This window comes from Elgaria multicarinata, chromosome 7, assembly GCF_023053635.1.
Source record: "Elgaria multicarinata webbii isolate HBS135686 ecotype San Diego chromosome 7, rElgMul1.1.pri, whole genome shotgun sequence".
NCBI lineage: Eukaryota > Metazoa > Chordata > Lepidosauria > Squamata > Anguidae > Elgaria > Elgaria multicarinata.
In genome coordinates this window covers 62,175,331-62,189,215 of record NC_086177.1, presented here as the reverse complement: position 1 = coordinate 62,189,215, position 13,885 = coordinate 62,175,331, and the positions used below count along the sequence as shown (strand labels likewise).

At 41.6% G+C, this 13,885-nt stretch overlaps 1 protein-coding gene across 2 annotated transcripts in view; it reads left to right on the top strand.

The window, feature by feature from the left end:
* GAREM1 (GRB2 associated regulator of MAPK1 subtype 1) overlaps positions 1 to 12,883 on the top strand; it is a 107,161-nt gene extending 94,278 nt beyond the window's left edge. For both annotated transcript variants that reach the window (XM_063130682.1, XM_063130683.1), the window contains 2 exons: positions 2,239 to 2,405; positions 6,214 to 12,883. In XM_063130682.1, the coding sequence (XP_062986752.1) occupies positions 2,239 to 2,405; positions 6,214 to 7,126 (1,080 nt within the window). In that variant the 3' untranslated portion in view covers positions 7,127 to 12,883. The remainder of the gene's footprint in view (positions 1 to 2,238; positions 2,406 to 6,213) is intronic.
* Positions 12,884 to 13,885: the final 1,002 nt, after the last annotated feature.

Genomic DNA, 13,885 nt, shown 5'->3' with positions numbered 1-13,885 from the left:
TGCATGATAACCTAAAATTCTGTGGGAGGCTTACAGAAAGCAAACATAAATACAATTTTGATACAAAATAGAAAATAAAACCATAAAATGAAAAGCAACATAAATACAGGAAGAAACAAAATTAACAGCAACCTCAAGATTAAAAACACACACACCATGATTTTAAAACTGTGAGGCCCAGACTACACAAATTAATTAAAAGTCCTGGGTGAACAGAAAGGTTCACCCAGAAACCTGGTGCTGAAAATATCACAAGGATGGCACCAGGCAAACACTTTTGGGAAGGCTGTCCCACAACTGGGATGCCATTACCAAAAGGCCCTCTCCGTATGAATTACCCACCTCACTGCATTCGGTAGAGACGCTCGGAGTGTGGCTTCTGAAGAAAACTTTAGGGTTTGAGTAGATACATATGAGGTAATGTGACCTTTCAGGTAATCTGATTCTAAGCCATTTAGGGCTTTTAAAGGTTAAAGCCACACTTTACATTTGACACAGAAACCAACTGGGATCCAGGTGCAATATGATCAAGCTGCCCAGTTCCAGTTAGTAATTGAATGGCCTTACGTTGGACCAGCTGCAGTTTCTAAACCATCTTTAAAGGCATCCATATGTATTACGCATTGCAGTAGCCCAAACAGGAGGTTGCCAAAGCATAGGAAACTGAGGTCAAGCTATCTTCATCCAGGTAAGTTATCAGCCAAAGCTGATAAAAGATGCTTCAAGTCACAGAGGTCATTTAAGCCTCTAATGACAATGCTGGAGCAAAACACCTCCAAACTGTGAACCTGAGCTTTTAGGGGAAATATGACCCCATCTGAAACAGGCTGAACAACATTCATCCAGGTGGATAAACAACCAACCAACAATACCTCCATCTTGTCTGGGTTGAGTTCCAGTTCATTTGCCCTCATTCCGTCCATCATTGTGCTCAAGCATTGATTCAAAGCAGCCATGGCCTAACCTGCATTTGATGAAAAAGAGATAAAGCTGAGTGTCTTCTGCATACTGGTGACATCTCAGACTAAATATCCAGATGACCACTCCTGGTAGTTTCATGTAGGTGAAAGACAGATTAGAACCTTGGGGAGCCCCAAAGGTTGACTTGCAGGGGGCTGAGCAGCAATCTCTCAGCACAATCTTCTGGAAAAAGCTATCCAAATTGGAATGGAACTGCCAAGCAGTGCCTCCCACACCCACCCTGGGTAGCCTATCTAGAAGGATGTGATGGTTGATAATGACAAAAGCCGCTGAGAGATCCAGAAGACTCAACAGGGTCACCCTCTTCCTGTCTTTCCTCTCTACAAAAGTCATCCCACAAGCTGACCAAAGCACAGAACCAAGCCTGAAATCCAACTGAAATTGATTGAGATATATGCTGTTAGTGGGTTATAGTTTTACACATTTTCTAAATTATTCCCTGTTCCTGCTGAGAGATAATATTTTATAACACTTTGAAATGTCTCCAGAGATACTACTTGAACATTTCTTCTAATCACAGGAAAGTAGGTTCTCCTTCAAAAGCCTCACTCTCTGATGTTGCATTGCCCTTACAAGTAGACCACCTTGTACAAGCAGTTCATTTGCGATAATAAACTAGCTCCAGTAACATCTGTACCAGCTCTTATAATCAAAGGCCCGCCCTTCAATAGCTACCATGTGCCCTCTGCTGGTAACATATAAGTCTACATAAGTAGACATTCTTTTTTCCCCCTGAAAGAATGTATATCTGCTATAAAACTCTTGGTAAGTATTAGTCTGCCAATGATGAGTTTTGTCTCTACTCCTCCACCCCTGTTTTATGTTCCCTAATAAACTGGGACCTGCCTCTGGCTCCAATGGTGTTACCCACCTGGATTCTCAAAGGATTTCTGAAATGTTTGGAGAGCTGGTATGCTGTCGTGGCTAAGAGAATAAGGCCATTTCTACATCTGCCTTTTCCCCCAGGGTCATCCCTGGATCGTTCCTGTGCATCCAAATGACACACGGGATCCCAGGAGCAGGCAGGGACAATCCCTCAATTTTCCTGGGATAACCCTTAGGTGTAGAAAGGGCCTAAGTGTGAGCCAGGAGGAAGTTCAAACTTTGCTTCACTCGATGGCCTTGAACAAGCCATTCTCTCTCAGCCTCTGCTCTAATAGGAAGATACTGACCTACCGTACAGGGCAGTTGCAAGGTTTGCTGGTTCTCTGAACATATTAAAGTGCTATATAATGATTAAGCATTATTCCCATCTAGGTCAGAGAGGAGTGTAGACTCCTGAATGCTCCACCTGTTCCGCCACGCAATTCAAAGCCAACATCCACCAGTCCTTCTATCCCTCCACGGACAAGCAAGCCAGCACGGCAGCAGACTCGTTCTCCCAGTCCAACTCTCTCATACTATTCTTCAGGACTACACAACATGTAAGTATTATGAGAACATAAGGAAGTGCCAGGCTGGATCAGACCAAGGGTCCATCTAGTCCTGCACTCTGTTCACACAGTGGCCAACCAGCCATCGGCCAGTAATGAACAAGCAGGACATGGTGCAACAGCACCCTCCCACCCATGTTCCCCAGCAACTGGTTCACACAGGCTTACTGCCTCGAATACTGCAGATAGCACACAACCACCAGGGCTAGTAGCCATTGATAGCCTTTGCCTCCAGGAATTTATCCAATCCCCTTTTGAAGCCATCCAGATTGGTGGCCATCACTACATCTTGTGGTAGTGAGTTCCATCATTTACCTACGCTTCTGGCATCAGCCTTCATTCACTTGTGGATGCTTGCAGTAACTAGGAAAAATATCTGCCCAAGTTTTTCCCTTTAAATTGTTTTGTGCAAAATTTCTCTAACCACTGTAAATAGGAAAGATAATTAGAATAGTTGTTGTTGTTATTATTATTGGGTATGCTGGAGGTTGTTGTCCAACAAATTGGAAGATTAACAGGTGGGGGGGACTCCCCCATTCATGCCTCGGCGGCTGCTTGCCCCATTTGAGACTCAGCTTGCCCCAGTGCGTGCTTTGCAGCCGCCTGCACCTTTGCGCCCAAATTACCCCACTATTGACACAAGGTAAGCACACAATTTTGGAGCAAAGGGGCAGTTGTCTGCTGAGCGCTCTATGTGCCTCACAGGCCCAAGTCTGCACTTGCACCAGGAGCGCCTAATGGGTCCAGGGGGGGTGTCTGCCAGACACCTAGACCTAGTCAGACACTCAAGCCAACCCTAGTAACAGGTTGTGGAACATAGGAGGCTGCCTTATATTGAGTCAGACCCTTGGTCCATCTGGCAGTGTCTCTCTGGGGTTTCAGGCAGGATTTCTTCCAAGCCCTACCTGGAGATCGAACCTGGGATCCTCTGCATTTAAGGCATGTGCTCTATCACTCTGAGCTATGGGCCTTCCCATTAGGCTGCCATAAGGTAATAGTCACAAAAAGACTCTCCCATGCCCTAAACTGAGCCTCTGAAAAAAAGAAAACTGGTGCGGGGGCTGGGGGGACCAGAAGTGGGGATGGTTTGTGCCTACGGACTATAAATCAATTCTGATACAAAAGCCAGTCCCACTCAGAGGTAGCCTGTTCCTAAACTCTGTGTATACTGGTGCTCCCCCAACCTGCCAATATTATATACCTTCCTACAGTTGGGGGAACTCGGGGATCTATAAAACACTAAGAAGTTCCCACAAGCCTGATGTCTGCCCACCACCATTTTAACTACTTAGTTGAGACTAAATGAGTAGAAGTGCAAAATGTTATTTATTTATTTATTGCATTTTTATACTGCCCAATAGCCGAAGCTCTCTGGGTGGTTCACAAAAATTAAAACCATAATAAAACAACCAACATTCTAAAAACACAAATACAAAATACAGTATAAAAAGCACAACCAGGATAAAACCACGCAGCAGAAATTGATATAAGATTAAAATACAGAATTAGAACAGTAAAATTTAAATTTAAGTTAAAATTAAATGTTAAAATACTGAGAGAATAAAAAGGTCTTCAGCTGGCAACGAAAGGTGTACAGTGTAGGCACCAGGCAGACCTCTCTGGGGAGCTAATTCCACAGCCGGGGTGCCACAGCGGAGAAGGCCTCCTCCTAGTAGCCACCTGCCTCACTTTCTTTTGTCAGGGGCTCACGGAGAAGGGCCGCTGTGGATGATCTTAAGGTCCCGGCAGGTACATATGGGAGGAGGCGTTCCTTCAAATAACCTGGCCCCAAACCATTTAGGGTTTTGAATGTTAATACCAGCACTTTGAATCAGGCCTGGACCTGGACTGGCAGCCAATGAAGTTGTAAAAGGACTGGCGTAATGTGGTCTCGCCAGCCAGTCCCTGTTAGTAACCGTGCTGCCCTGTTTTGTACCAGCTGAAGTTTCCGGACTGTTTTCAAAGGCAGCTCCACATATAACGCATTGCAGTAATCCAAACGAGAGGTTATCAGAGCATGGATAACTGTAGCTAGGCTATCTCTGTCCAGTTAAGGGCGTAGTTGGTATATCAACCTAAGCTGATAAAAGGTGCTCTTTGCCACTGAGTTCACCTGTGCCTCAAGTGACGGTTCTGGATCCAAGAGCACCCCCAAACTACGGACCTGATCCTTTAGGGAGAGTGCAACCCCGTCCAGGACAGGGCAAGCATCACCTCACTAGACAGATGAACCAACTGCTAACAGTATCTCCATCTTGTCTGGATTGAGTCTCAGTTTGTTAGCCCTCATCTGGTCCATTACTATGCCCAGGCTAGAAATGCCTCCTTTTATTACAAGGAGACATTTCTGGGATGTTGCACTTCGATGCGAAAATTGGTACACACTTAGATGGGCACACGATGGGCGTGTGAGACATTGGAAGTCAATGTTAAAGGAAGTACTAGAACATACTGTAACAGATCACATGTTTTGCAAATTTGATTCATGGCATCTCCAGTTAAAGGGATCTTAGCAAGTCCGGGGAAAGACCCCTGCCTCAGACCCTGAAGAACCACAGCTAAACAGAGCAGGCTGCATGGAGCTGCATGGAGCAATGATTTTGGCAGTATAAAGCAGTTTCTTTTGTCTGTCAGATCCTAAGCTTTGTTTTAATGAAGACATTGGGCCTGTTCAGACAACACGCTAAGCCACGGTTAGGCCGCTAACCCTTTTGCAGCAAATAGTTAGTGAGCATGTTTAAAGCAGGATTATGTAGCTACCATGGTTGGAAATGGTTCACCTGACATGCTAAGCCATAATGTCTAGCTCAAAATGCTTAACCATCATGGCTTAGCATGTTGTCTGAACAGGGTCAATATGGAAGTTGCGTAGCTAGAAATACAGACAGGGAGGGGGTCGGTACCCAAGTGAACAGGATAATACTGTCTACCTAGACCCAGTGTGAGGTAGGATTGCTCGACCCATCTTATGACTTCTTAGCTGTGGTTTCTGAAAGTGGTATATAGCTTTGTGTCTTATTTCTTAATGCAAAATGTTGGCTGTTTTCACTAACATAATTTCATTTGAGAGGAGTTGCCAATTACAACCCGAGAAAATGAGAAAGTTGCATAGTTAGAAATACAGACAGGGAGGAAAAGCCCAAGTGAACAGGATAATGCTATCTACCTTGACCCTTGTATCTGCTAGGTTGAAGGTTGGGGGAATCTGACTTACGTGACTTATTAAAAGAGCAAAGTCTGGGTTTCATTCTTGAAGTTCAAAATGCACAGTTTACCATCCTCATTTACCATCCTGTAAATTTAGACTAAGACACAGTGTCACATAACCATACAGTTTTATTGCCTTGATGAAATGTGTCTCGTCGTGTGTAGACTTTGAACATTCAAAAATAGATCACATTATATGTTCAAGGGGAGTAATTACTAGATTGCAGCAAATGACAAGCACTGGTGGATTGATGTATAGATACAGTTTATACTTTTTGTAAGCTTAAAATAAATGCACCCCATACTGCCTATATTTTTGTCCATCATATGTAGGCTAAAACCAAGAAGTGGGAAACAATCATCCATAAGAGTCAACTGCGGGGAGCAGGTTGCATAGTATCACCCAGATTCCTGTGTTTGAGTTCATGTTGTACAAACAGTCCTACATAAGGGGAGCTGCATAGAGACGTCACCTTATGTTATATCAGGATGGCAACCAAAATTACAGAATTCTAACATGACCACTAACTACCAACCCTGTACATTAATTCTCTTTTTGTTTGTGTCTCTGTTTTTTTAAATGACAAAAAAGCAATGCCACAGAAGGAGAAGCTGAAAATCCCACTGAGAGCACTCCAGTCGCTTGCTATCCATGCGGCACTGTGAACGTTGACCTGCAAGAGCTTGGTAGCCAATTGCCTTTGGGGAGCCCCTCTGCTGATGCTTTGCCCTTGAGACTGTCATGGCCAAATCATTTTTCTGGAGCTGCCGAAGGCCTTCATAGGAGCGACTTTCTATTGGATCCAAGCAGGAGTTACAGTTATCCAAGGCAGAAGACTCCCGGCACACCAAAGAGAAACTGTCCGGCACCTTTTACGTTCGACTTCAACAGAAGTGAAACTCCTGCAGAGGATGCGCTGCTAGCCACAGTGGAACTGGGCTGCACTGTGTCCACTTGCCCAAAGTCTGCAAGTTACTCTCTAGAGTGCACTGATGAGAAAAGTCTGGCAGTAAGTAGCACCGTGCAGTCTCTCTCGTGCCCCGCCTTACCCCCTCGTGCACCAAAAGCAGCAGATGAGAAACCAGCCATAGACTTGTGTCCACTGGCTCTCAGAATTGATGGTGCAGAGGAAGAGCCTGAGACAGGTTCACCAGACCTTTCTGAAGACCAGTACCTTGGAAAGAAGGGCCTGCAGGACATCTTTTCAGCTTCTTACCCTTTCTCGTCTCCCCTTCATCTTCAGCTAGTGCCAAGGTCTTGCGGTGATGGCTCTCCTTGGCAGCCTCCTATAGATCTCTCCGGACTTTCAATAGAGGAAGTTTCTAAATCTCTGAGATTTATAGGCTTATCGGAGGATGTCATAACATTTTTTGTTACTGAGAAGATTGATGGCAACTTGCTTGTTCAGCTCAACGAAGAGATCCTTTCAGAGGATTTCAAACTAAGCAAACTACAGGTTAAGAAAATACTGCAGTTCATTAATGGCTGGAGACCTAAAATGTAGGGCTCGCTTGTCCAACAAAACACAGAGTTGTGCTAGAAGCGCTGGGACTAACACAAAGTCTCTCTCTCTCTCTCTCTCTCTCTCTCTCTGCACTAAGATCTTTTTCCTCTCTTGTGTAAATAGTAGGAGAAAAAAATCTTACTATGCAAATAATTTTGAGTGGTGAGCAGACCCTTTTGTACATAGTAGAAACATAAAGGTGTGCCTTGCACATCCCTGAACATTCAGCAGCTGCTAAACGGTGGACGTTAAAGGGAATTTAATTTGTACTCATGTAGTTTGTTAAGACATATTTATTATTATTGATTAGGCAAATTTGAGCAGCACATAAATCAGTCTGATTTTGTGTGTTTCCCAATACACATATTTCCTCTTGGAGTTTTTTACTTTTACTTTTATTCTGATGGCCACTAACTCGCCTTTAGTTTTGACATCCAATGGAAAGTGTCAACCTCCCCTTCTTACATTTCTTCTAAATATGTGGATAGGATTCCTTTTTATAAGATTCCTGGGTTCTGAATGAACCAATATTCATTTTTTTAAAATCAAAGCAAAAACCTATTAGCTTGACATCACCTCCAGATCACTGCAGGTTTTTCACAGAAAAGCCAATTGGAAGACCACCATTTATTTCACTGCCTACTTGGAAAATAAATTTGGTTCGTAAGAGGTTTCTGGGGTTGAGAGAAGCAATACAAGCTCTTAATCGCTTGAGAGATGCCATTACCCTGCTCACAGATACACTCTTTTTCCCCCGCCACTGTTATCGTTTTCTCCTTTGAAGCATCTTCCTGCTCAAGCATGACTTCTTCAGGTTGGTAGGGTAGGAAACAGAGGCTCAGAAGACTACTGGAACCATCTACTTACTTTCTGCTCCCCCATCCTGAGATTTATGAGGAGCCAAAGTTGTAGGTATCACCCTAATAATACACAAGAGAGAATGTCCTGCTCTTCCATAACCTTGAAGAAGTGATAGAATTTTAGAAGTTTAGCCCAAGTAATGTATAGGCCGTCCTTACCAAAAATCAAACCAAAAAAATGCCCTTGTTTGATTTACTATGAAACTACTGCAATCAAGGCAGATAGATCCTTGCACCCAAATAGAGTTTTCTTGCATAGCACAAAACAAATATAGAAAGAGAGAGCATAAATGCACAAGCTCTAATATGTAGATGTGAGATTAAACATGTTATTTTAAATAATTGATTTTGGGGGAAATACTTGGCATTAGCAAAGAACAGAGAGAAATGCAAATGTAAAAGGGTTTTGCAACCACTTTGCAAACAATAAAAAGTATTCCTGTATTCTGAGCAAATGTTGATGTCTTGCCTTGATGTAGAATAATTGCTAGGGATCAATAAGAAAATGTCAATCAATTGTCTTAGGTATAAAATGCATTGAGGAGTGATCTGCCATGGAGCATAACTTTAGGAGGTAAGATACTAGTGCAACAGTTCAGTCATTTGTCCTTGATGCTTTGCATTGCTGCTGTTTCTTTAAGGCTCTTAAAAATGTACAATTAGGCAAGAGCAACATCTGAAATACTAACCTAAATTAAAAGAAATCACATTCCAAAATTGCGTAAATAATTTTGTGCTTTTTTAAAGCTTTGTATTTAGATGAAGGATAACAGCTTGATGTTAAGCATCCTGTTCTTGAAATAATGTATGGATGTTTTAGACCCCTGATATATCTGATGCACATTTTACTATGAAAAACATTATGTGGGAGGAAGGCTAGCTTTGGCCCACATGCTTTGTGATGTATTTACCCTGTTAGCCTATATTGACTATAGTAAACAACAAATAAATTGATGTCTTAGCAACTCGATCTGGGTCTAACACATCACTACTAATTCAACTGCTTATTCACACACAAAACATAGGGTAAAGGCTTTCATGCCTGTTTTTAAGGCAAAATGAACCATACTTTATTTCTCTTTGTGGCCTTGATGCAATGTTCCTTCACTGATCTTTCCCTTAATTTTTCTTCAGTTACCCTTGTACATAGAAAACAGAATACTTATTTAGAAAGCTCGTGGAAGACTGCATGCTGTATTTAAGGAAGAAAGTTCTGGTCATTAGCAGGAGTTTGTAAGCTGAATGATCTTTTATTTTCCTTTCCTTTTTTTTTTTTTACATTTTGGAGAACTTGATCAAATTCAAACGGTGCTCATTTTATGCCCTGTTTTAAGCAAATAGTGTGACTTAGAAGTAAACTCTCTTGAAATAAATAGAAATTAAGAGCTGTTTACCCAGCACTTCCTCTACACAGGTTCAGTCCAGAGTTGCCAGTACGGAGATTCTCATATGAGGAAAGATCAGTAGAAATGGGCTACTCACAAGTAATCCTACAAATCCCCATGATATGTCTAGCAAAAGTGGTGCTTTAGTCAGAGAAATTGCTGTTGGCTAAGTGCTGAACCTGCACCCAATATGACTGCAGACATATGTGGCTAAGGACAGCTGTGAGTATTGTGCAGTGGAAACTATTCCCTCGGAACCAGCCTGTACTTTGGATTCTAAAATAAGCTGACATGAGGAAGTTCACATAAAGAAAGTTTCCGAACCTCTCTCCTAACTACAACCACCCACTGAATAGCCTGTCTGGGGCTGGGGATAATGTAGGTTGGAATGTTGGGGGCTGCTGGGAGAGGGGGAAATGGTCTTAGGATCCAACTTATCTTTAGGTACAATCCCATGCAAGTGTAGACAGAAAAAGACCTATAATTTCCAGCATAAGCTGGGAGTTGTGGGCCTTCTTTCTGTCTAAACATGCATAGGATTGCACCCTTAGAATCCAATCCAATGTACTTTCAGCTCAGTTCAGCCACCCATGTGTTTAGAAACCATTAATGGCTAAGAGAACTCTGCTTCGTGGGATGTGAGAAAAATGCTTCTATCAGAAAACAGTTCTGTACTTTGGGCAACCTTTCAAAAGACTCACAGCATGATCCCATGTAGGTTTACTCAGAAGTAAGTCCCACTGTGTTCAATGTAGCTGACTTACTTCCAGGAAAGTAAGCATAGGATTGCAGCCTTAATTGTTTAATTTTACATCAGTCCTACTCTTGTTTGTATGCCATCAACGCTGTTCCATATTTAGAGTATTCATAGTTTATTCATAGTCTTGTAAAACTTAATTCACATTTTAGTTGCAAATGAAACCATTCAGTGCAAAAATCCTGTTGAGGCTAGTTGAGTGTTGTGAATTTGTATTGCCTTATGGGTCATTGTCTTAGGATTCTCATATTTTAGGAAACCAGGTGCTAGAGACAATGTGCTGTTTTCCTGAGTGCTTGGAAAACCACAGGTTTAATAACTTCTCACCCCTAAAAACACACACCAATTTTATGTGTGGGCATGTGTTAACCAGAATGACTAGTTGAAAGAACATGCAGAGGAGAACACATGAGATAGTCCCATCTATGGTCAGAACGGCACGGTGCCTCCCCCCTCCCCTGATGAACAACCAGTCAATGTTTGTGAGAAAGAATTCTGTGTGGGTACAGATGTATCCACAGAGAGCTCCTACACTCAAGGGGGCACCCCGTGCAACCAAGTGGGAGCATAGAGGATCCACAGGATGTTCATCAGGGCAGAGGGAGGTGACGGGTGACCCCAAGAATCCTTCCATATATTCACTGAATTCTTCTCACGTTCACTTGTGAATATTGACCTTCTTGTCTACATGCCATTGTTGCTTCATCTGAATTTGAAACTTTCCTGCTCTCTTCAAAATAAAATATTCCCAGTAATGCTTATCCTAGTTGTGGATAAATGGAGGAAGGAGCGTTCATAAGCATTTGTACACCATGTAAGGAGCAGTACTCATTCTTCAAGCTCTGTCCACTTACATAGAGGTCCCAGTATCTTCTCATCCCTGAATATATTCAGAGATCTGACTTCTTGCAGGATCAGAGATTAAAATCTGACACAGATTACCATAATTTTCCCATGGTGCTATGCAAGTAACATTCATAATAAGGAGGCACACTCAGGCTGGCTGGCAGCATTCTTGCTGCTCGCTCCCTGCTGCAAGTTACAAGTTGGAGCTCTTAGCTGTAGCCTTCAAAATGGGTTGTGACAAGATCCTCCTGTATATATTTTGAATAAACCACCCCATTTTCAGTCTTGTTTTCCTGTGGATGTTGGATAAATAACCAAGATGAAAGAATTAGCTGAAAGAAGACTATAGGAGTAGTGAAATGGATTTATTTCTGTTTTTAATAGTCTTGATGCAAGATCTCTTTGTACGCAGAACAATAGTCCTTTATAGATTGGGGCAGGGGGTTGTCACAACAGCCTTCAAGTAAGATTTCTTTCTTTTGAAGAAGAGGGAGTCAATGGGAATTGAGTCTGTGTATAATACATCTGTTAACAATTGCTCTTATTCTGCCTGTGCTTAATCAAAGGCCTACATTGCAATGTGTTGCGTTCAGTTTCTTTTAGACACTTGCAGTGTAATCCTAAACAAGCTTACTCTTGAGTTCAGTAACACTGCCATGCACTCTTACTTGGGATGGAATATCCACATTGGATTCAGTGCATCTTCCCCATAAAACTTGCATTGGGCATAGAAGAAGCATCCAGCTGCTAGTGGTGAAATCTCAAACCTTGAAGAATGCTTGCTTAATATGTAAAGAACATGCCCTTTTTAAAGTCCAGTTTGCAGTTTAGAAATTGCAGATTAAACTAGTTTATTTTACTTTGTCATAGACACCTTTTTATAGTGTATATGTTGATTTCGCAATGGCAACAGTTTCATTAGAAGTAGATAGGATGAATCAGTTCAGTGGCTTGGATCCTAAATTAAGGAAGTTCATGGAATGAAACTTTCCCATTCTCCTCCTCCCTGCTGTATATTAATGGAAGCAGTGTTGTTTTTTTAGATACAGTAGGGAATTGAGATGGTTTGGTCAAACAGGCTGAAATGATGTGTGTTCATGTCTCACTAGCATGCCCAACTGCAAGTGGGTCTTTATCAGTTGGATTGAGAAAATCAATAGTCATCAGGCCTGATCCAGTCTGGGCCATGAAAACCTTAACCACACTGGCCCAAAAGCTTGTAAGAAGTTTAAGAGGAACTTATATGGATCAATGATTCTATACTTGCTTAATAATGTGTAATTGTCTCTGGGGATGTGGAGGTGGAAAGATCACCTTTTAAGATGAGGAACAAGCTGTATTTAAGTGCTAGAGAATGGGTGAGTGGCATGAATCCAGTTTAGCTCATTGTGAAGTACTTGCAACAGTGTGTTGCACGTGGCTATTTCCTACATCAGTCTTCCCAACCCGGTGCCTTCCAGATTTGTTGGGATTACAGTATCCATCATCCCCAGACAATATAGTGACTGGTCTGCTGGCTGGGGATGGAATGGCATTGTAATCCAACACACCTGGAAGATACTGGTTTGGGAAAGGCAATTCTACATGAATAAGCGTATAAGGAGTCTGATACATACTTTGCTATCACTAGTATTACGTTTGGGGCGGTTGCAATCTGAAAATTAACTTCCAGAGTTTAAGAACGTTATTTTTGAAACTGAAATTGAAACATTATAATTACGGCATATGGATTACCTTTTAGTTCGAACAATCCATTCAGAAGGTGAGACTGTATGAATAGAAAACAATAACAGGAAAGATGTGGCATATCTTTTGTTTTTTTAATCTGAAAACAAAGTGGAACATGCAAGCCTTGCTAATCTCTAGGACAGAAGATCATTTTTAAGATCTCAGAATAGTTGTTTTTTTTTAATAAAGAAGCTGATCAGGTTGCGTATAAAACAATAATGGCAGAATTTCAGACATATTCTGAACTGTGTCAAAGAAAACAGGCGTTTTCTTCTTGTCCAGCTTCTAATGAGTTCCATGTATGTCAAAAAGATAGATTTCAGAACAAAACCCAAATTATTGGCTCAGTGAATATATTCCATAGTTAAAACTATGTGTGCATTTGTGAAAGTCTCTGCCAATTTGAACAACTCTTTACAAGTTTATGGGTGAGGAACATTTATTTAAACCAGGAGCAAATAAACAACCCTATAATGTATATGAACAAATGTCAATGGTGTATTGTAAGTATATAACTGTATATTAAAGATATTATTTTCATGATATTTCAAATGTGTAGAGTTTTTTTTTTCATTTCATCAGAAATTAGATCGATTAAAATATACAGTATTGGCAAACTAACTACTTTACTGATAGATGTTTGACCAAAATAATTGAAGTGAAACAATGAGCAATTTGAATTTTTTCACTGACCCAGTTTACATGTGATGTGATGAGTCCATTGGTTTAAGAACTGATGGGTTATCTTGCACAAGCGGGAGAGAGCAGGTGCCTCTTCCGATTTTACTCCACAACTCACAATTGGCTCCGTCATAGGTTGTGGAGTGTGATACTATGGGCCTGTTCAGACAACACACTAAGCCATGGTTAGGCCACTAACCATTTTGCAGTAAATGGTTAGTGAATGTGTTTAAAATGTGGTTATGTAGCTACCATGGTTCGGAATGGTTCACATGAAACACTAAGTCATGGTTCACACATGCTAAGCCATAAAGTTTAGCTCAAAATGCTCAACCATCATGGTTTAGTGTGTTATCTGAACAAGGCCACAAAGCCAAACCACTGGGTTATTTAGGGACTAACCCAACAACAAGCCAGGTCTCTAGAAGGCAGGTAATTTGCATACTATTTACATATCAGCAGAAATTATAGCATGAGCTGAATCCAAGGAAGAGTGAGCAGG